General features: G+C 35.6%; 1 protein-coding gene across 1 annotated transcript in view; it reads right to left on the bottom strand.

Annotated features, from left to right (window-relative positions):
* Window positions 1-25461, bottom strand: part of LOC138715735 (uncharacterized) — a 432440-nt gene that overhangs the window by 213840 nt on the left and 193139 nt on the right. The window contains exon 5 of the mRNA XM_069848791.1: window positions 15574-15706. Coding sequence (XP_069704892.1) covers window positions 15574-15706 — 133 coding nt within the window. The remainder of the gene's footprint in view (window positions 1-15573; window positions 15707-25461) is intronic.

Raw genomic sequence — 25461 nt, 5'->3', positions numbered from 1 at the left:
TAATCGTCGCAACGTGGGTTTGTGGACTAGCATACATCGTATATTCCCAAGTTGTTGAGCAAGTCTTCAAATTTTGGTAACAATGCCAAGGATGGTATTAAGAAAAGAAAGAACCGGCAATGCGAACTTTGACCTGGATGTTGAGAAGCAACTATATATTCGTAATTGAGATCCTCAATAAAAGAACGGCCCAAGTTTAGAAAATTGAATTTTACAGGAGAAGATTTTATTTGAATTGTTCGCTTCTATGTTACATTTTATTAACAAGTTTCAGGCTATAGTTTTACATAATCGAACTGAATATATAGCATCAAGTTTTAATGTTTGTGTGCTTGTTGGATACAGCATTTATTAAGACTTATTTAAGCTTGACTTGGCACGTTGTTTTATTTTAGCTCTTTTTGCTGTACTGAATTAAAATTTGCTTCATTATAATTTATTAATATACTAAATGAACAAAATTCACATCAACAATAAAAAATGCCTGCACAAAATATATTTCAGACGAAAATAACAAAGTAGCCAACAATTGAACATCGATTTTGGAAATTCTATAACAACATAAAAGTACTCTAATGATCAGAGTTGAACATGTTCATTGTTCTTCTTGCAGTCCTGTACAAGTCTGCGAATTTTGTGGAGTTGTTGTTTCTATAATCTCTTTTCCTAATTTTTATTATCTTAAGCTTGTCGTTTTCACATTGCAGAAGCTTTCAGAGTCCATTTCTTCTTCTGAGGGCATAAAGTCTAATGCGGTAACATAACGATGCCGATTCTAATTATAGGAGTTTCTTCAGGTAGTCATGGCCACATAGGAGACGAAAGGGTGATTTGATGGTGAAGGTTTGGGAGCAAAGTTCTCCATTATACAAATCTGGCTCTCGGGTATATCTCCCTGTAAAGCTGACAAATAATTTCAAGGGAAAAATTGTTCCAGGGCGCGCCAACGCTCTACCCACTGAGCTACCCAGAAACTGTACCAGACCCCGACTCAATTATTCCCCTTATATCCACATACCACCGGGTCTGATATAGTTTCTGTGTGTGTGGTCCCTCATTCAATACCCGGCCGTGGAACATTTTTTTTAAATTATTTAAGTCAGCTTTACAGGTAGCTATACCTGAAAGCCAGATTTGTATAATACACGGTATTGTTCATTAACAGAAAACCACAAATTTAAATCACACTGGAAGAGTGCACTCATTGCTGAGTTCTGACGTTCTGTCAACGCACTTGAGGTATGTGGACGTAAGGAGGATTATTGAGCCGGGATTTGGTAGAATTCCTGAATAGCTCAGTCGGTAGAGCGTTGGCGCGCTCAGCCAAAGCTCCCGGTTCGATACTCGACCCTGAAACAATTTTTTCGTTGAAATTATTCAGAGTTCTCCATTCTTTCTCTGTTGATGACTGTAGTCGTTCTTTCTTAAATTTCTATTTAACTAAGTTTTTTAATAATATGCTGTACTTCGTTGTGAGTAGCCGATTTTATGAGTTGAGGAGCCAAACATCCATCTTTTGGCAGTTCATATGCAGTTTAATTTCAAGCTATGTTAACATGATTTGGAATCCACCGATATTGTATTATTATAAAAATTGGCAGGTGTGTTTTCCCGAAACTTTAGTTTCTGTCTGGCATTGGTTATTTGTTGAGTATTAGATTTTCGTTGTTTATACTTAGGCTATTATCATTATAAATAAATTTTCCATTGTCAAAATTCAGTGATAAAAAGATAAATTTCATGAAGCTGATGCGATACTGAATCTAGATTTCTTCTTTTAAATTGTATACACTCTCTCAGTCTGTCTCTGTCTATCTCTCTCTTTCGCTCTCTGAATGACGGCGATAGATTCAATTCTCAGTAATCGATGTGACAGTCTAATATATCTGCTGTGTTGGATTCACGGCACCGTGTAAGAGATGTTAACATACAAAGTGTTGTGACTTAATAGAAACTGTAAGCAGTTCCGAAAGATCGGAGATATTAAGTCATAATACATGGGTAGGAAATTCAAATTATTTTTCACATCATGTCTTTCTTCAACCCTTACAGACAAGAATATTGAATGTGGGGAAATATACAGTAATTTCCTTTGTGCAATGTTCGTCGTAAAGTTCTGTGGTGTGTATCTCGTGGTGCATTCCCGTTGCTTTGTGAAATATCAAGGGTGACTGTAAATTATAAATAAAATGGTGAAATGACGCGGAAACGGGAGTAGCTCCAGAAATCACCGTCCGCGCAGCCTATAAGAATTTGTTATCACTAGACTTCGGATTTTAGGTAAAAACTTATTTTAATCCTTAAAAGTTAAGTTCATAAAAACTTGCAAGTACACGTTTCATACAAAACTATGCCTAAAATTGGTATTTTAATAGCACCTAAAATGCCTATTTTGACGACAAAGCCTATTTTGACCTATTAAGTACGTTTTATCACTAATAGGTAAAAACACCCATTCTTATTTCGCAAATTTGTATTTTAAATTCGAAATGTGTTCCTGGTTCTGTTGGAATTAAAGTACGGGATAAACTGGAGCAAGTTCTGCAGAGAAATGTAGGACTGAAGGGCCTGCGTACTGCTTAATATATCCTAGCAGGGAAGAACACGGTTGTACAATGTAACATTCTGTCCAACTAGTGTCAAAACTGAAATACGCTCCTGTTACTTCAGTGGATGTGGAGCGTTCATTTCAGCATACAAATTTATGTTGAGTGACAGAGAGCATTGCTTTTCAGTTGAAAATTTTGGAAAGAGTATTAGTAATTTATATAAGCTAATTATGGACATTAACGGACAAGGCTTGGTAAAAAGTGATTATATTTTATTTGTTTGTGTACTGAATTTATGTCTAAAACTTATTTTTCACATTTAATTGTTTAGTTTATGTATAACTAGTTAGATATTTGTTGTTCTTGTACTTTTAGTAGTAGTGGTGGTAACGGTGTATAAGCATTTAAAATTATTCAATTGTAAAAGTGAATTCCTAATGTTTTGGTACATGTTTTTAAAGAAAACATTATTTTTTGTTACAGCCTATTTTCAATTCTTTAGAGACTATTTCCTACACTTTTAAGCCTATTTTATGCACCTAAAATTATATTTTAACCACCTAAAAATCCGTACCCTAGTTATCACTCACATTACCTTCCATCCATATATCAGACTACCGGTATGTATTCCGTTAGGATCACATTTCATCTCTTATCCGAACGATCTACGGATTTTCTTATTCTAGATAGGCACTCCAAGCTTTCCTTACAATTCTTCTTCGACCCATTCTGTTGGCATTTTCTTCCCAGTTGTTTTAATAAATTTAACGATCTACTCATGACGTTCCTATGATCCTACTTGTGAAATCAGAGGTAAATGTCATAAATATAATTCCGGTGCAGTAATTCTAGAGACAGCTCATTTTCTTATGATGTATGTTTCAATTGCGTAAGTTAATATTCGCCGGGTTAAAGTTTTATTAATGTGTGTGTTTCTATAAGAAGATGCCAAATTTATTTAATAAATTCAAAGGAACTGTCCATCCTACCCCATTATCTCCTGGCCTAGTTGCTTAATAAGTGGTGCTTTTTGGTATCACTTGTGAGGGTCAGACCTTCCTTCGGTCAGTTGACTAAACAACAACGACATAGGTCTAATATCTAAGGTTTATATAATAGTTTTAATTGGACGGAGTTACGCAATAATAGACCAACCGACAATTTGAAAAAAAAAATGAGATATATTTGCACAAATCTGTTAATGGCAGGCTAATTTAACTCGGAAAAAATCAAGAATGCGATATCTGAATTTTACTGCTATTTATAACCAAAAATTCGTTTATTGCATAAAATTCATTTAGGGTAAACATTGGTAATTTGGTGGCAGTGGTTATTTCGTGATATTTTTTCTTTGCTCTTTCGTAAACTAACCAATGGTGTTACGAGATTCAAATTTCCGCCAAGGGATTGCATATGTTGTCCAGTTTCCAGAAACATACAGCTACGCTTTGTGTCACTATTGTAGCTGCTTCAGTGAGCTTTTATGTTTGGAGAGAGCAAGTTAGAGTCGACTTCTCAGGCGTACAAGTTTTGTGGATGTTTGTAATTACATTACAGGCTTATTACTAAAGGTAAGCATATGATATTTGGTACAAAGATTTATTATATCTTAATGAAATTTTAGGAAATGTTTTTGGAATTTTAGACTCAGCTGTAGTCGCCAACTAGGCTTAGCTTCACTGATAGAAATCTTAGCTGTTTGAGGCGAAATTTTGTTGAGTATTAAGCGTAACATTTTATATTATTTTAAAAATTGTATTACAATACGAATTTTAGAAATATGAAGATAAGATGTGATAACTAAAAAGAAAAAGGGGACGCAATGAGTTCAGTGTAGCTTCTGTTTGATTTGTTATCATGCTAAGTGTCAGTGATAAGTGCTAGATGACTTACTTGCAAGAATAGTGACAGAAGATGGAACATGGCACCACCATTTTGGACCGGAGACAGAGGCAGACAATGGAGTGGCGTCATGCAAATTCACCAAAGAAATAGAAATTCAAAAGTACACCTTCGGCAGGAAAAATTATGGCTACTGTGTTTTTCGATTCAGAAGGACTCTTGCTTGTGGACATCATGCCACACGGAACCACCATTAATTCCGATGCGTATGTGGCAACTCTCAAGAAACTTCAAGCTCGACTGAGTCGTGTTCGACGACATCGGGAGAAGCAGGATGTTCTGCTATTGCACGACAACGCACAGCCATATGTCAGTCACAAGACCACAGACCAGATCAGAAAATTCGGACAGACAACACTGAAACAACCACCTTACAGTCCTGAGCTGGCACCGTGCGATTACCATATCTTTGGTAAACTGAAGGATCTCTTCGCGGAACGAGGTTAGAAGATGACTCCCTTGTGCACGCTGCTAAAGAGTGGCTCGGACGTGTTGGTCCAGACTTTTACCGTGCTGGTCTGCAGGCCCTCGTTCCTAGGTTACGTAAGGCAGTTGAAAGGGCAGGCCCTCGTTCCTAGGTTACGTAAGGCAGTTGAAAGGGACGGGGATTATGTGGAAAGGTGACATTTTTTTCCTAAAGGATGTATCTACATTCTGTGAAAATAGCAAAGCTTGTAGGATAAAAATATAATTTTTAAACAAATGTTATGCATTACTTTTGGAGTTACTCTAGTAATATAGGCTGTAGTGAAGTCCATAATAAAAGTGTTCACCCTTTCAGGGCAAAGGAGATGCCTTTTCAATTTCAATTTTTACTTTGATTTCATTCTTATTATGTGTTGATATGTATTTCTATGTTTTCTTGCTATGAATATTAGACGGAATTACTATGTTTGAAGTCTTGTTACAATAAATGAGAATTTCATTTGACATTTAATGAATTTTTACACAATTCTTCTACCCCTCATGAAATTATCAATGTAATATCACGAAATTACCAAGGTTATCACGAAATAACCAACCTTTTAGCTTAAGTTGTAAAAGTGGTTTTTGGTACTTTTTCAAGAACGTGTCCAATCTTTTATGTCTCCAGATTTGTACAGCAAATTATCGTCTTTTAGATGAAAAAATCGGAATAAGGATATATTTACACATTTGCATTATAAATTAATTTTAATGTAATTATCACGAAATTACCAATGTTTACCCTATTTATTTTGCTTTGAAATATTAATTCAACTGCTGGTGTCTTATTAAAAATCGGTTAGCCTTTTTGGTATTATTTGTGCTATTTTTTTGTAATAGTATGAATGTTATAACACTTCTTGCATAAAATGTTTTATAAAAAACATATTTATTTCAATGGCCAATATCTCGAAACAGGTTTTTGGCGCTTGGTCTCTTATTGAGTAACTTCGTCCAATTTTACCTAGATTGTTGATATCATTTTATACTCGCAGGAGAGGTAATTACAAATATTTTAAAAGGAATTCACTCGTCCTCACCTTACTGGGAAATGGATCTTTACTCCGAACGCAATCATTTTAGATTTCTTATGAGATACAACGCAGAACTGTCTAACAATACATGAGCATCCGCATAATATAATGTACATTTTTCATGCGGTAGTTAATAACTTACAGAGAAATGTTAATTGCAGTATTTTATTCAGAACAGAGTTTCTTATTGCTACCAATACAGAACGTTATGAGCTATCAAAACTTTGTATGCTCAGTTCATTGTGTAAAATTGCAAGTCAGTATGTTTTGAGTAACTATCTTTCAGTTAGTAATGTGGAAAATTTTGGAATACCGTAATTAAAAGATTTCATCATGTGAAAAAAAAAACGAAAAAAAAAAGAAGACATTCTGGAAAATTGGGAAACTGAATTCCATTTTAATAAAATGGCCATGTAGTCTTCTTTTAACTGTGCACGTTACATGAAGTTTTAAATATTAAAAAAGTAGTTCTTAGCACCAAGCAATAAGAAAGAATTGCATATAAATAGAGTACAAATTAAAAAAAGGTAATTTCTGCTATTTGAGATCAATAGTGGAACAAAACAGAAGATCAATTTTGAAAATCTTAAGAAGTCTAAATAATGGAAGAAATGCTTAATTCTGTTTCATGGAGCAGTAATATTTTCTTAAACAACAAGAACTATTATTTGTAAACAAGAAATTCAGAACAAACTGTTTTATCCGGCTGAAACATAAAGATAAATTGATTGCTATGGAAATTGATTTTTGGAGGAGATCAGACAGGAAATTCAGACAAGTGAAAATAAAAACCGAAATTGTAAAATAAATCATTGCTGTAAAGGAAGATACATTTGGAGAAACTGAACAGAAAAGATTGTAGTAGTACGGGCATATAAGAAGAATGTCGTACAAGAGCAACAGATTGGCAACTATAATATTATTTTCGTGTGGGAAGTAGAAGACAGATCATAGAAAATGTGGAGGATGAAGTTCAATGCACTTACTTACAAATGGCTTTTAAGGAACCCGGAGGTTCATTGCCGCCCTCAAATAAGCCCGCCATCGGTCCCTATCCTGAGTAAGATTAATCCAGTCTCTACCATCATATCCCACCTCTTCACATCCATTTTTATATTATCTTCCCATCTACGTCTCGGCTCTCCAAAGGTCTTTTTCCCTCCGGCCTCCCAACTAACACACTTTATACATTTCTGGATTCGCCCATACGTGCTACATGCCCTGACCATCTGAAATGTCTGGATTTAATATTCCTAATTATGTCAGGTGAGGAATACAATGCGTGCAGTTCTACTTTCTGCAACTTTCTCCATTCTCCTGTAACTTCATCCCTCTTAGTCTCAAATATTTTTCTAAGCACCTTATTCTCAAACACACTTAACCTCTGTTCCTCTCTCAAAGTGAGATTCCAAGTTTCACAACCATATAAAACAACTGGTAATATTTACTGCTTTATAAATTCTAACTTTCAGCTTTTTTGAGAGCAGAGTGGATGACAAAAGCCTCTCAACCGAATAATAACAGGAATTTCCCATATTTATCCTGCGTTTTATTTCCTCCCGACTGTCATTTATATTTGTCACTGTTGCTGTAAAATATTTGAACTTTTCCACCTTTTCAAAGAATAAATTTCCAATTTTTATATTTCCGTTTCATACTATGTTCTGATCACGAGACATAATCATACACTTTGTCTTTTCGGAATTTACTTCCAAACCTGTCTTTTCACTTGCTTGAAGTAAAATTTCCGTGTTTTCCCTAATAGTGTGAGGATTTTCTCCTAACATATTCACGTCATCCGCATAGACAACCGGCTAATGTAACCCGATCAATTCCAAACCCTGTCTGTTTTCCTGGACTTTCTTAAGGACATATTCTAGAGCAAAGTCGACTTTTCAGGAATAGTTCCCTGTAAAGCTGATTTGAATAATTTCAAGGGAAAAAATTGTTCCAGAGCTGGGTACCGAACCCGGGACCTTTGGCTAAGCGCGCCAATGCTCTACCAACTGAGCTACCCAGGAATTCTACCAGACCCCTTTTTTATCCACATAACTCAAGTAGGTTGACAAGTCATCAAAGATTCAACATTGAGTGCACACTTTTTCTGTGTGACTTAAATTGTGGTTTTCTTTAACTAACAGTGACGTGTATTATACAAATCCAACTTTTCAGGAATAGCTCCCTGTAAAGCTGACCTGAATAATTTCAAGCGAAAAATTATTCAGGGGCCGGGTATCGAACCTGGGACCTTTGGCTGAGCCACCCAGGAATTTTACCACAGTAGAGTAGAGTTCCTAAACGAGTTCACAGCCATGATTTCCAAGCAAGAGATTAAAACTTCTCAAAATGAATTCCATTCTCACGTTTTTAATAGATCTGAAAATGATAAACCAAACAGTGCCAATTTTCCGCAGAAAGAAGTGTATACTGCCTGTCGAAGGCACCTGTCCCGCGCCTGTGTATAGGGCAGGATTTATTGCTGTGGAGCGGGGACCACCGCAATCTTGTGATTATGTCCACCCGACACCAACTGGATCTCAATGCGGTGGAGTCTGGGTCTAATACACATATGGAATTCAACTATCACCTCTGCGTTGTTGTCAGATTGCACTGGGAATCATTTCTATGACGTTATTCACTATTGAGTTCTCATTAATATAAGTCTTAATGGAAATGGGCTACTTTTATTTATAAAATTCAGGGATTACAAACATATTTTTAGTTGCAGTAATACCATTAAAGGATTTTCTTTGCCAGTTTAAACACGTCAGTATGTTCTATGCCGATAAAAATGGATACCAGACATAACGTCTGTTTTGTTTTATGTCGCACTTTATGATAGAATAGTTATCACCCGGTTGAGAATGAGGAATTTTCAGGGCAGTAAGAATCTGTAACTTCCTTCTAAAGAGGAATAAAGTTGGGAGATTCTATAGAAGGTATAGGTCTACTTTAGGAGATAAACTCTATCTCTAAATAATAGGGATTCATAACCAATTAGAAATATGATCTCGTTTACGTCAAAATTACAGGCTGCTAATCGCCTTCAGTGTTCCACAGAACTTTCTTCACAATTACCTGAATATAAGAAGATCTTCGTCGACTAGACTGGGAGGTGTCAGCAAACGAGCGACAAACCAATCATATATGTTTCTGAATTTAAAATGCGCGATGAATTAAGAGACAGTTTCTACTAGACTTACCAGAGAATTCGAAAAGTAATAGCAACATTGTTACTATTTCACACTAAATTTATTTAGGTTACTTTTGACATTACATACTTCAAATATAATCTCCTGCCATGTCAACAATATGTTGCAAAATTCTTGGAAGACGGCGGACTCCATCTGGAGCACATATGTGGACATCTCTCGCAATGATCAATCTAAAGCAGGAATTTTCTCCCATAGGCTGCTTGTAATGCCCTAAAGCACTGAGTTATATGTTCATTGCTTGCAACTTGAATATTATGAAGCACCTCTTTTCGTACCTTTAGGGCTGTATTGTTTACTATAAATTAGAAAGGGCCACTGTATTTACAAAATATGGCTACTTCGAGACTTTCAATATTGAAAATTTATGAAACAATCACTGCTCTATTTCCTAGTACAACATTTCAATGGTCACCCCTAGGAGCACTGATTTACAGCATTATTGTCATTACATTACACTCCTGCTGTACCGTTGTCAAAAGAAATAGTGGCCGCTCTCCAGATGCAAAGTTTCCTTCGGGTATCTTCGCTACAATTCGGAGAAGGCGATGTTACATGTTGTTGGACCACGTTGCCTGATGTCTACAGTTATAATCAAAGTGTTCTGTGTGTTTCTTCATAGCGTAATCGTAGCGTTTCGGCCTGGTATTCGTGAGGTCCTGTGTTCGAACACAACCTACTGCGTTTTATGTCCTTTTTTGTTTTGTTTTTAAGAGAGAGAGAAAATATACCTAATTGCTCCTATCTCTTTTATGATTATTTTAGTAATTAACATCACGTTCATGAAGGTATTATGCCATGACTTTATCATTATTTATTATGAAATGACTGCAAATGGAATGAAAAAAATATTTTGTTGTCAAAAAAAATCTTTCGTGGCATAAACAACAAACTTACTGGCGTCTGCCTTAGAACATTCAAACAATTAAACGTTCAAAACTCAAAACAAAGATCCACGATTCAATATTTATTCTATCTTCCGCATATCTCGATCGCATCTTACAGTCGAGTGGGCATGGAATCGACTAGTCTTTGCAAATAGCGACTGTTCTCAAACACGACATTCCAGGCATCCTGGACATACATACTTAAGTATTCTGACCATGACGAAGCATTCTCCAATCTTACCTATTTTGTGCCTTCCTCTTAGTTTCCGCATATGATCCACATATCTTAATGTCGTCTATTATTCTTCTCAACCGGTGACCCAACCAATTCCTTTTTCTCTTTCTAATCAGTTTCAGCATCATTCTTTCTTCACCCACTTTTTCCAAAACAACTTCATATCTTATTCTGTCTGTCCACTTCACATGCTCCGTTATTCTCCACATCCACATTTCATATGTTTCTATTCGTTTCTCTTCATTTCGTCGTAATGTCCATGTTTTTTCCCCCGTACAATGTCACACTCCACACAAAGCACTTCACTAGTCTCTTCCTTAGTTCTTTTTCCACAGGTTCGCAGAAGATGCTTCTTTTCTTATTAAAAGCTTTCTTTGCTCATGTTTGCAGTTTTTCTTGGGAAGGATAAATGCGGTAACTTCCCGTTGCTTTTCGCATACCACTGTCTCTTTCGCATCTTATTAGATCCCAGGGGACCCAAGAGTGGTGTTGAGGAGAGTGGATTTGACTAATTGGACCCTCCGGACTTCACCGAAATTCACCGCAAGGGTTAAATATTAGTATCATGATTTTTGACCGGAACAGAGATCGGGAAATCCCAATTAGCCTTTACCCCCCGCATCCTGGATTAGCTTCTACAAATCATCAGAAAATCTTGAAGGGGATTGGGTCAATTTTTCCGCAAATGTTCCTATACTTGTGCCTTCGTAGCTCAGTCGGAAGAACGTCGGAATTTAGATGTCAACGTCTCAGGTTCAATTCCTCTTCACTCCTTTTCATTTTATTGTTTTTCGAGATACTATAATGTAATAATATAAAAATAAAAAACTAACACCAGTATTATGCAACTGTATTGTTCTAAACGTAATATTAAATTTATGTTATTTATATCGATAAAGAAAGTTAACTGAATATAAATAACTTTAATATTATTTATACAGTATCACTAAAGAACGATAACAAAATATAAATGATGAATATCAGTTTGTTTAATTAATATAAGATATTATATAATATGTAATTAATTATTGAAATAAAATAACCTATTTTACATTATATTATAATAATTACTTACATAAAATACAGATTATTTATATCGCGAAAGAACAATAAGAGAATATAAATAACTTGAATATTATTTATAACGCTAAAGAACGAAACCAGAATATAAGTGATAACTGGAATATTATTTATATCGCTAAAGAACTAGGCAGAATATAAATAACGTGAATATTATTTATATCGTTAAAGAACGATAGCAGAATACAAATTATGACTTGAATATTATTTATATCGCTAAAGAACGATAACAGAATACAAAAAATTATAACGTGAATATTATTTATATCGCTAAAAGGACGACAACAAAATATAAATAACATGATTATTATTTATATTGATAAATAACGATAACAGAATATAAATGATAATTCCAATATTAACGATTAAAAAATAAAATGAAAACTTGGACAAGGCCCGAACTTACAACTTTCGAATCATTTAAGCAAGCACTCTACCGCTGCTCTACGAGACGCAGATAGGGAATAATTCCATAGTTCCGGAACTCGTTCTACATGCAAATGCATCGTGTAACATCGCCGTGACCCGAAGTGGACTTAGAAAATATTTGCTGTTCACGAATGCGGCCACTTTTTTTTTTTTTTTTTGACAACTGTACAAGTACAATCTTTTGGCATAATTGTTGGTTGGATTGCCTACCGTGAAGGCGTTTGTGACTTCATACAAAAACAAGTAAATGAGATAGTTTCTATTTGTTTACTTTTACCACTAATCCTGTAAAAGTTCTGCTTGCTGAGAAATGTTTTCATATTTTAGTCCTAGGCCCGTATGCATAGTCAACGGCAAACTAAGCTAAAGACTTTACCAAGATCTAGAATGAGTTAAGACCGGTCTTAATTTTTGTATGCAAAATCGCATACTCCGTCCTGTCTCGGTTTAGATTCAATCCTTAGACTGTGCTGAACATATTCGCTTTGAAGGCGGATGTTTTCATAGATTTATATCGTCATTGCTATCACGTGATCAGTGTCCGCAAATTAGCATTGTTTACGATCGTGCATTGTTTCGTGTTGTTATTAAAATATTCAACTTGTAACAAGATAATTTGTCTATTATAACGTAACAATTGGGATTCTGTTTCATGTTCTGCCTGATTAAGTTAAGGTTTAAATTACACTCAATTGAAAGTCTCAGGATGCATAAAATTATTGGGCAGTGAAGAGTTGCAGACTTCTTGGAATAGGAAGACTATGTATGACCTATCTTGGTTGTTCAAGAGTAATAGAATAAAAATGTCATTTGTGAATCTTGTAGTGTTTGTAAAAACGCTTATCATTGTAAAATTCTAGTGGATTTTCATTGTCTCTCATTTTCTTGATAACCGTTGTTCATGTTCAAAGCAATTTTCTTTTTTCCAGTACCAACAAGAAACTCAATCGTATCGCTAGAGAACATCAACTCAAGGTCACATTGGATTCGTTGATTCTTCGTCTGTTAATCGCCGCTTACTTCGCTGGAACATATATTGGATTTTAAAAATTATAGGCGCGACGAAATTGGCCTGAAAATGTGTCCGTCGATATTTTGGAACGGCACCCTAGTACTGGACCCGACTTATAGACGTATTCACGTCAAAAGTATTCATAGGATGCCTGTAATTATGGCACATGAAACGTTCATGTTCTCGAATTGGTTTTTATTTGATTCTTATTTATAAACATCATGGATATAAGGAGTCAAATACATTTAATGCAATTTATGTCTAGTATTATTGATTATTTTCCCTTTATTTCTTTATGGGTATTACCATAGCCTATATCTGTACAAGTATTTACAGTAGAATTACTGTGTTTCATCGGAATCGGTTGATTAGAAAGCTGTTAGTATTAGTCTATGATAAGAGAAATAAGAGTTCTATTTCATGCAAGGAAGTAAGGCTATTCCGCGTGCCTCAATCGGTTAAGGTGCTTTTTTGCTGGTCTGAAGTTGCTCTCGGGCGAGGGCTCGTTCCCTCCTTGGGCTGATTACCTGGTTGGGTGTTTTCCGAGGTTTTCCCCAAACGTAAGGTGAATGCCAGGTAATCTATGGCGAATCCTCGGCCTCATCTCGCCAAATACCATTTCGCTATCACCAATTTTATCGATGCTAAATCACCTAGTAGTTGGTACAGCGTCGTTAAATAACCAACTAAGTCCATTTCTCTAGCAAACAATATATCAATGCAAGAGTCTGATCCGTGGTAAGCAAGTGATGTCAGAATAGTATGACGTAACTCATTGCAAGTGACGTCATATTTTCAAACTTCCGTAGCGTTTTATCTGTATTTGGCCTTCGAGCATAAACGTTTCTTGTTAAAAAGGGGAACGGTAAAACTTGGATACGTATGCGGACAGGAACTGAAAATTCGCCACGACTTGTAATTCTTATTTTGTTCTTTTGTGACTAAAGGCGTGGAACAATAGGAAAGATCTACTGTATTCAACCATGTTGTTTCTGTGAAAATGATGTAACATTACTATCTATCGAAGCCAAGAACCATACTAATGTATCACTACGCCGGTAGTAAACATTAGATTTCTTTTAATTTAGCATAACAGTTAATTACATTGCACTGATTTGAGTTGATATTATAACATGTGTAAAAAGTTATACTGAAATATTTACGGGACTATATTTTATAGCGTAGGGGTGAGTAGCCATCGATGAACCGTTGCTTTCAATGGACTGTTGCCATATTCTTGGTCATATTGACTGCGTATGCGTGGTACGTCACCTCAAGGTTCCCCCTCGTGTATGTCACTCCTGAGTTGTATTTGGTGGCGGCAGCAAATACGTGGGCTGAACAAGAAGCTCAGATATGTTTTTGTTATTTTTACTGTAATTTTAAGTAACTTTACATACAGAGTAGATTGGCTTAATGACATTAGGTTATGAAATGACATATATAGCTGGAAGCAACGTTCTGTCTGCTTCCTTTTTAGTTGTATATTCATAAATTTTGTATAATCTCTTGAGCGCTCTTGAAGTGTGATTAGAAAATGGCGAAATCGCTATGGATGGACCAGCTGGCATTCCCATCAGTGAATTGCATTTTAAAATGGATCATTCATAGAAAACAATTACCTTCACGAAGCAATCAAAATCAAGACTACTGGTTTTGTTTCATGTTTGAAGAAACCATCGAGGAATATATGATTCAGTGTATGTCTTGCAAGAAATGGGTACATGACGCTTGTGCAAATGTTAGGTGGAGTCAAAAGAAATACTTTGTGTGGCATGTGTGTCTTAAGAAGGAAGACTTTTATTTACAGTATAAGAATAATCTCAGACTCCAGAAAATAATTTTATAGGTAAAATCACATCATTATGTTGCTGTCTTGTAATTTAAAGTCGTATACTAACATTTTTAACTACTGTATTAGTTAATTTGAAATAGCCTAAAACTTTAAGGGTGCTATGCATAGACATTTCGTTAGCCCGAGCTACGAGCGTGCTAAATTAGCCCCGGCTATCGACTGATTACTTGTACAGGATTCATATCATATCATATTGCTAACACTGCTTTATAAATATGAAAAATGTTAGTTCGCTGATCATCCACCGGAAGCCCGCGCTAAGAATATATATAAATATGGCCCTAAGATACTGAAATGACAAGGACTATGTTTTTCATGATTTTCAGTTTCAAAATACGGTTACAATTGGATTAAAAGTAAGTTCAATATTCATTAATCGAATCTATGTTTCTTCATTGTTATGATTTTTCCTTTGTTGACATTATTTTGAGATGTTTTTAAAAATTTTCTTTTGGTCCATTCATGGGAATATGATGGTGCATTCATAGAACCCTGTCGCCTTCATTGAACCAATAGTCCAATTTTTAATGCGCTAATCTTTAAACAGACACAAATGGGATGTAGCCCTGAAACTTCATTTTATCATTCCTTATTAGTAATGTACTTGTTCAAGCCCATGAACGTAATTTTAAGACATTGCCTTTGTTAGATAAAATAAGAAATCTTTAGGTGGTTCATTGCTGGTTACTTTCCCTATATTCGCTTTGACTTTCAACTAATCGCAGATTAGTCACCGAAGTCATATTGTTTTGATCTAGTACAATTTCTGGATTGGATAGGCATTAAAGTCTGTGGGGTATATTTTCATATTGCGTGCATCTCTTTAACTCTTACAATTCCAACGTCCTCGGATCTAAATCCGCGTCTCGGTTAAGTCTATTCATAAGCTGACTGTTACAGAATTTGTACTCACCTCTAAAATAAGCAGCAAGGCCTCCTGCTATGGCCAACAGGGCCACGGCGTTGACTAGTACTTGGGCGAATCGGAACCTGAGACGCCCTCTAGTAACGTAGTGAGCAGAAGGACGCCTCATGTCCCGAATTATCTGAAAGAAAAAAGTTCGCTGGTTATATCTTATGTAACAAGTTATTACAATTTATAGCTACTTTTCCTTCGATTAGGAGAGCTGTTGGGATGTTCTAGAACAGGCTTGCAGAACTGGGCGACAATTGTGGCGTTATGTCACTCATTGGAATACGTCACTCACCCCTTCCTTCCACCCCCGCGTCATTGACTTGGTAGGGGAGAGGATTTGTATTCAGTGTCTGTCTTATGCGTACCTGCCACAGATACGTCATTCAACGCCGGTGGACTGCAGACGAGGAACCGACGTTTTCCCCATGCTTTCCACCCCTCTCTCGCCAGTTCTGTATCCCTGTTCTAGAACTAAAGATGTGGGTACAAATTTAGGTAACGGGTTTCTCACGTACGACGTCACTCGAGGTCTCCGGTGTTGCTCAGAAAGCATTAACTTGGCAGAAAGACAGCTTTAACCGATTGCGCAGCTGGCGGTCTCCTCCGTTTCTTGTAACAAAATTAGTCTTACAGGTGCCTTAGCTGAAAACAACGCGTATTACTCAGCCTCGTTCAGTTTCGTTTACTGTGTGATTGAGTACACGTTTGTTCATTCTTATTGTGTGTAGTTTCGTTCACTATGTTATACACTAGGGAGCAACGAGTGTTTATTGTGTTACACTACGTAAGAACAGAGTCGTATGTGGAATGTCAGCTTGTTTTAATACAGAATACATGTTCCAAATAAATCGACGATATGCAGGTTACTAGAAAAATTTAAAGTTACTTGATCCGTGTTAAAGATAAAGAAAACTAGAAAACCGAAAAAATATATATATATACGAGATACGGGCGGCCTTAGAAAGAAGGCCGAGAAAATCGTTGCCTCGTTCAGCATTTCAGTGATAGTGATTTCAACAATTTCGGCAGCCGAAATTCAAGTGTTTAATAACGTGTTCAAAAGGTGCCAGGTTTCTCTAGCAGCAGAGGAACGTCATTTTGAGTACCTTCTGTAAATAAAAGTAAGCTTAATCCAGTGGTACTCACTATAAATTAGAGGAGAGCGAAAAATGAAACACAGTAATTCGCCGAGAGCCGTAATGCATTGAAGCTCAAAGAAATACGCGGATTTTTAATTATTGTATTTATGAAGAGTATTATTATTATTGTTATTATTATTTAAATATGAAATAACTAACTCATATCATCAATGTTTTTGAAACTTAAGGGCGCACTCTGCTACTCTTCTGCAAAATCATATCACTACGAGGAGGTTGATTTGTTGTTTTATTTCTCCTGTACTGTGTTTTGCATTTGGAAATTTATTAAATAAAATATCACTTACAGCTAGAAGGCATTCCTTAACAATCTGCGCTTCTATAAATGGCTTAATTTCTACTACGTGATACGATGCTTTTGTTGTCATTTCGTTTTTATCTACAGTGAAATTCATTAGTTTTCTCTTCAGATATGACCGACATTTTCAGTTTTCTATCTCTGAGAATATTTTGGATACTCGTTATCAAAATGTTAATGTACGCACGAATTCTATTAAGATGTAAATGTTCATAACGCATTATTGTATCAAGCTATGTAGCTATAACAAGAATAAGCACATGAGACGTGACAGTACCGTAATGATGCAGGGTAACCAAAGTTTTCTCCGGTTGCACATTATTACAGTAACTAGAAAATAATTCTCAGAAGAACAATAGTAATAGTAATTACTAATTAGTTACAAGAGCAGCAATAAATATCTTTGAGAGTCATAATGAGTACCACTGGCTTAATCACATTACTTCTTAGGTTCTTGTCTCAGGGGAGACAAGCCGGGCCGTGACGCGGCAACTGTGCTAGGCGTATGCGGTAGAGTGCCGTGGGAGATGCGAGCAGGCGATACGTCGTATGTGATAAACCCTGTATTTGTCTGTGAGGCACATGGACTGTAGAAAATGGAATACACACGCTTTCTTGGGCCCAACTACAGAATGAGTTGTAATGGTTAACACCATGCTTCGGACGCCTTTCACATGCGGAAAAACCTGCCACTCAATTATATTGGAAGCTGAGTGAGAAGTTAATACGATATGAAAGAATCCCGCCCTCATCTGGACTTAGACGAGGACTATCAACTTTAAATCATTAAAATTAAGTACATTTGTGACACAATACAGATTCATTGCTGGGAGATAGAGAAAAATACAATGATTATATATTACAGAGTTCTAGTTATGCCTGCTGTCCATTACGCATCATAATACTGGGGAAATTAAATAAATAAAAATGGCAAAGATGAAATTTTAAGAGCTGTCGCTCGCTATATAAAATATTCACACAATCTGCTCGCAAACTCAGATTAATATACTAATTTTATATAAGTTACTGGCTCGGTACCTGGAAATCTCATACGTTAACTCGTCACTCATGAATTCATGAACTAGTTCGCCATCTCATGTATTTAAACAATAAATCGTCATCTCGGACACCCAATTATCGTTTCAGAAATTAAAGTATTCGCTGTCTATTTCATATATTGACTTAATTTCTGTCTCACTCACCTCGCTCTTATTTTATATTATGTTGTGTTACAACTTGTTATTAATTCTATTCCTCATATACTAGCTCTCAAACAGGTTACGTGATCAGATAATAAATTTCACATAGACCCTACTGTGTTTCCGAGTTATTTTGGAAGTGGTGATAAATTATAACCTGCTGGCTTCGTATTTAAGTTTAATTTTTTATTTTGTTAGAATTTTTCATATTTTCCAGGGTAAATAAATAAATAAATATATAAATAAATAAATAAATTTAATAACAGATAAATAAACATTTTCTATGACACATTCAAATCAATACGTAACGCCATTTCAAACTGTTACACGGTAGAGTGTAATCTATGAACAATAAGACAGTTGTGATATAGACGGTGTTTAGTTTTAAGGGGTGCAAGTGAATCCTGAAAACTGGCTACATTCACAAATTTATGGGTGTGTAGTATATCCTGGAAAATGGTGGGTTACGTCTTAAATTGCCTTCGTATCAACTTCATTTCAATGTGTCACTTCATAACTAAAATTTCACTTCACGACTTTAATTAAAGGAAAATAAGTATTGTTATTCCGGATATTTAACGGATTTATCACCTTACTGAAAATTAATCACCTCAACTGTTGATAAAATACAAACTTCCGCTTGAGAAAGAAACATGACGAAGACCGTGGAAATTCCAGTGACTTACCTACAAACACAGACAAAGAAATCGTTAAAAGTTGATGTGAATTCCCACATCGAGGTAACACTTGTTCTTCCACAGATAACACAAAATAATTTGTAAGTGTACGGTTTGCGATGTTTTGTGACGCCGACTGATAAAGAATAGTGTGGTGGTGCTGTGACACGAGACACGAAAGATAGTGGACTACAAAAAGAGAAGCTCGAAGCACGCGCCATATCTGTTGACAACACAACGTCACACTGCTTTTTATTATTTTTTTATATCACTATGTTAAATGGTGCGAAAGAACAAACAAAGAATGACGTAAGCTGTGTTTATATTTCCAAAGCATTTGCTTCTGTAAAGATTTTATCACAAAGCGTTCCAACCAATTAAATGCTTATAAATATGTACTCCGCTACGAAATGTTTAGTTAAGATGTCTGTAAACAAACGTAATAGGAGAGTACTTGAATGTCTGACGTCATATTAAAAGTGTAACTGTGGAATGTGAAGAAGACGCTTAATATTCCAGTAATTCAAATCTTCAAATATTATCACACTCAGCGACTTCTTTGGATCTATTTTTATTCATAATGATCAGGCAAGATGACGTAATCACTGCAGCCTTAATAGAAAGTGAATGAATTATTCATTTCGTTGCAATGGTAGTAACCTTTCTTTCCCTATTGCTTATAAAGTGTTCATCTCTACTTCTGCAATACGTTTGACAGGTTCAAATTTTTTTTCTGTGATGATTAATAATCTCGACCTGTGACTCAAGTGATCTAATGCGCGTAAATAATAAAATATCTCCTCAACTTTTGCCAACTGGAACAAATTTAGACAATGGAATTGTGTTTGAACAATTTTTCCCACTTATATAGGATGTTAACGATATAAACTGTCAAAACATTATACAGGCAGTACATATCGGTACTGAACAAAATATCTAGTGAAATTTAATTATTTCTTATAATTGTGTTTTTAATTTGTAAAATGCCATGTTTTTAAGATTGATAGTAATTGAATTATTCGCCTCCATTTCGATTGAAAATAAATGAAGTTTCATGTTTTGTTTGGTAACACGACTATTTCATTCTTCTTGTCAAGATACAAAACTTTAAATCTTCATATTTAAAACATTCAACGCCACTCGAAATCTTAATCATGTTCACCTCTGAATGATCTGTAAGAAGTTGTAACTTTAATAGAATTTACATTTAAGGAAATGAAAATTGAATGCGTGGATGAACTCTGTTCTAAAATATCAGAATTAATGGAACGAGTTCCCAATAACGTAGAAGAAGAAATAGTAAAGTTGCGCTGCGACATTTATCTGAAAGCAAGAGCTACTGATAGCAACGTACCTGAGTTCTGGAAATTACTGCCTAATATGACAATATTTTTCGGATCAACATATCTATGTGAATCTATGTGCGATAAAACAATGGAGGGTAACCGAATAACTGATGAGCATTTGATTTCCAGCTTGAGAGTAGCAGTTACGTCAAATGCTTTGCAATATAATTATATCGTTAACGGAATGCAGTATCAAAAGTTTCTGGAAGCAAGTCAACTGTCTCTTGAAAAGTACCGGGACATCATTTTTTTACAAACATTTCTTATATTAACCTGGCTATACCTTGGTTTAACGGTCGAGAACCGGAAACACTGTTTGTTATTCCCTTTCACGACCGAAGTTTGATGAGACTACTGTAAAACACAAACAAATCACTTTACTAGGTACAGGAAAAAAGAAAAGTAGTACATCCATTTACGTAAACTAGGAACTATTACGGTTTTGAGTTTAATTATTTTCGTTCGGTTTTTATTTAATCAAAATAAGTACAGCATTAACAGTAAGTGCTTTTACCAAATTTGGCTTGGAAAGGGTTTTTACCCTTGTCATTAAATTATTTATTGTTTTAACTGAAGTACCCAGGAAGACGTATTCATTATGCAGAGTATAGTACACTGTCTACAGAACATTAGTATAAAATATGAAGAGTGCATTTAAATGGAAAAAAACCAAAATATGGATATTTTAACAAACTGTTGAAAATGGTGCCCTTCATTTCGATACAGGCTTCAATTCTTTTCTGTAATATTATCGAAAACGTTTTAAGCACATCTTCTTAAACTGAATGTATTGTTTCTTGAATGTAATTCTTAAATTCTTCTATTCTTGTAGGCTGTTTAGGAAACAACTGTTTTACAGTAACTCCAAAAGAAATTATGCAAACCACTTAAATCAGGCGACATTGGGAACCATAATCCTGCGCCCGCTGAAATAAATAAATAAATGGCGATACACAAAGGCGGGAGTGCCGCAGGGCTCCGTATTAGGACCACTACTTTTCTCTATCTACATTAATGACGTATCAAAGAACTTACAGTATTGCCGATATCACCTCTATGCCGACGACCTACAACTTTACATACATTCCAGACCCAATACGATCAATGAATCGATTGACAAGTTAAATTGTGACCTAGCCACTGTCTCCACTTGGGCGGCCAATTTCGGACTCGCACTTAACCCAAGTAAGACTCAAGCCATAATTATTGGACATAAGCGTGTAGTTAACTCCCTTAATAACAGTAATCTTTCAGTTGTTACCCTTAACAACACGCTAATCCCTTATTCATCTGTCGTAAAAAATCTTGGCTTCTTTTTTGATAATAATCTAAGTTGGAATTTTCAAGTTAAAGAAACGATAAAGAAAATCTGTTCCTCCTTTCACTCTTTGAGTCGCTTGAGAAACTTCTTGCCCCAGCAACTAAAACTTACCCTAGTACAAACCCTAGTAATGCCGCACTTCGATTATTGTGACGTTTTGTTAAGTGATCTAAGTTCTGAACTGTCAGTCAAGTTACAGCGAGCTCAGAATATGTGCATCAGATACGTGTGCAACATCCGACGATATGATCACATATCACCGTCCTTTGCAAGTCTCTCGTGGCTCCGACTTAAAGAACGCAGAACTTTACACTCTATGTCTTTACTCTTTCGAATTCTGCACACCTCAACACCAAATTACCTTTCGTCTCGTTTCTCTTATCTATACTCTAACCACGACGTAAATACCAGATCACTTATCTGTGGCACGCTAAATATACCTCTTCATAGAACATCTTGTTATTCCTCATCTTTTACAATATCCACCTCGCGTCAATGGAATTCCTTGTCACAAAGTATTAGGGGCTGCAAGACAACAAACACCTTTAAGAACAGCTTAAAAGATAACCTTATTAGCATTTCACTCCAATCATACTGATTTAAAATATTACTGACTACACTGTTGCTTTTTTTCTTTAGACATCATCCTGATTGTGCTGCATTTTCAAAATTGTCTCATAATAATCTCTTTCTATTATCTAATATAATTTGAAATATATTAACATTCTATGTATTTTAGTTTAATTCTGCTACCCAGTTTATTTCAGTGTTTAATTAATAGTTCATAGTATTTTGTTGTTTAATTCGTAAATAACTCTTGTATACATGTAACTCTCATCTAAATCATATTGTTGAATTCTTTGTAAGTTCATGCATATGTATATACACTTTTTGCTGGTTGTGTGGAAGAGAAGGCCTTACGGCCTTAACTCTGCCAGCTAAAATAAATCATTATTATTATTATTATTATTATTATTATTATTATTAAATCTATACCTACTCTAAAACATAGTACCTTACGTACTGTAAATTTAATCTTCACTTCTCCCCAATCCACATAGATAAATTTATTCAGTCATGCTAGCTACTGTCCGTCCAAGTGATTATGTCGCAGAGTCGTAGAAAGTGGGAAATCACTTGACAGTTACTTACTTAACGAGGTCCTTTTATTTAAATTATTTTAAACAGTTGTATAATATTACGTAGACGTCCAATTCCTAAAAGAAAATATTTTCAGAAAAGAGCTAAGACAGCCCAGCTACTAGCCTTTACAGCAGAAACGGGTGGGGGGTGGACCGGAATGCGATGTAACCAAACGGACACACAGTACCTGTGCGAAAATATGATTCAATAACGAATGTTCTTTCTTTACTGGAAAATACGACCATATTTCTGGAACGTACTATACTCACCCACTCAGTACTGTTTACTATGACCGTAAGACGACTGTGACTGCATATGCGGCCTTGGTCCTGTGTGGAGGTCGGGTGATGTTTGTAGTAGAAGGGATGGGAGTGAAGTACATTCAGAAAATCAGGTACAATAAAAATTGATGTAAAAATAAAATGATGTCCCTGTACATGTAATGTTTTTAATGCAGTGGTTCATGTCCATCAACAGTGTATTACTTATTGAATGTTAATAAACTATGCATATCTCTTTGTGGTATTAGTTTTTATTTTGTCCTTTTTAGGTCCTCATTATTAGTCTACCTGTATTATAGTCTAAACAGGGTGGATGGTAAACTCTGCACCAAAATTTGAGAGGTGATTCTATGTGTTAAATATAACAAAACTTTTATTACACTTTTCCTTCCATGAAGTACCATTAAGCAGGAAAAAAATAGTCTTTGCCCAATGTCTGCAGTCTTTTATTTCGGTAATGGCCCGAGAGAAATGGCTGATTGCTACATGCAGATAGGTAAAAATAACTTCAATAGTTAATGTCGTGAATTTTTTTTTTTTTTTTTGCAAATTAAATCGTTTAGCCATGAATTTAAATTGAATAAGAGCAAAAATAGTTGAAATAAATCTTGCAACGCAGCTCACGTCGCGTGTTACAGAGTACGGCAGAGGGGGAGGGGAAGGTAAGACATGCAGGTCGCGCTTGCTTAGAGTTATTGCAGCAGATGGTGCCAAATGCTTCATAGAAACATAACGATTTCCTCTAAAACGGTGAATGTTAGAGAAAAAATTATTTAGATTTTTCAAATCTCTCCTCATGATCTATTACCAGTTTCATTTTCGTGCAGAGGTTACCACCCATTCTGTATAGTCTATAAAGCAGATCACCAGTGATTTTTGAAATGCAAAGTAGCCCTGAAACCTATAAAAGTTGGCCTCCACTATCTACGACAAAAACAGATTGACTACTGAGCCATAAGGCAACCTTTATATCACATAGTCTTGTAAGATAAGTTTTGCTACATTGTTTCCAAGAACATGTTGACAATTCACCACAGACATACAATATTTCACACTAGAAATCCCAGTCAAGTTTTCTGTTTTATCTTAATATGTCAACATATATTTGCTATATTTCAAACCCTCAACTTCTTACTGCCTATATAGCCTATAATATAATAACTTCTTTTATTAGTTCAAAAATGAAAAATAATATTGTGAGATATCAAAATTATTATAAAAGTGAAAAAGAGCTAAAAATTATAGCTATATTATTATGTATGATAGGGTAAACTAGGTAGTTATTGACCAGTATACGGTGATTGACCGCTTCCTTTTTTCAAGTAAATTGTGAATAAACCACGATCGTGATTTCACTTTTTGCTGCATATACCTCTAGTAGCAACCCTTATTTGTGGTTAGTTGTCGCTGTTCATCCCACTGAGTTAGTGTCTGTTGTCTGAGAGAACTGAAATCGATTGGAAATGCAACTGAACCTAAACAAGTGTAAGTAACTAGAGAAATTGCTAAGAATAATGCATCCAATAATTTATTTATTCTGCAAAGGATACATAAATTCTGGTGCGCGTTTTTACACTCACAGTGTGAGAAAAGGTATAAGGTTTCCGTCCACAGAATATTATTTTGTTAAAGTTTTTATATGACATAAAAATGCCCCGTGGTCAATCACTATAAAGTGAATGGCCGCAAACTACAGTGATTGGTCGTTCATAAATTATTTGTTAGAATAATGACCAATTTGCTCCAATTCTATATATGTTATCGGTTAAATGATGGGGATTTTTACATGACTGATACTATATTATAATGCCTAAGCCAGGTAAAGTGCATTATACAGGGGAAGCTTTACGAAACGCTACAGAACCTGTCCACAGTGGATTTGATTTAAATGAAGCTGCCAAGAAGTTTGGTGTCCTAAAAGCAACCTTAGCGTCCAGAAGCAAATATCCCGTTGAAGGAAAAGTGTTCTTTGGTCCTCGTCCAGTGCTGGGTGAAGCCATTTGTAATAACATCAGAGAAATGACACACACTTGCTTCTGATAAGGCACAAAAGAGAAAAATGGAAGAAGAGGCAAAAGAAGGAAGGAAGCGAATAAGAAATGAAAGAAAAGGCAGCGAGAAGAGTTCTTTTCTTATTTTTTTAACTTGGTTATTTAACGACACTGTATCAACTATGAGGTTATTTAGCGTCGATGGGATTGATGGTAGCGAGATGGTATTTGGCGAGATAAGGCCGAGGATTCGTCATAGATTACCTGAAATTTGCCTTACGGTTGGGCAAAACCTCGGAAAAACCCAACCAGGTAATCAGCCCAAGCTGGAATTGAACCCGCGCCCGAACGAAACTTCGGATCGGCAGGCAAACACCTTTGCCGACAGAGCTACGCCGGTGGCGAATAGTTCTTAATGAGAAAGATCAGAAGAAGAGAAACGAAACAGACAAGAAAAAAGTGAAAATTGTGA

The sequence above is a fragment of the Periplaneta americana genome, chromosome 15 (assembly GCF_040183065.1).
Source record: "Periplaneta americana isolate PAMFEO1 chromosome 15, P.americana_PAMFEO1_priV1, whole genome shotgun sequence".
NCBI classification, from domain to species: Eukaryota; Metazoa; Arthropoda; class Insecta; order Blattodea; family Blattidae; genus Periplaneta; species Periplaneta americana.
This window is presented reverse-complemented; position numbering and strand designations above follow the sequence as displayed.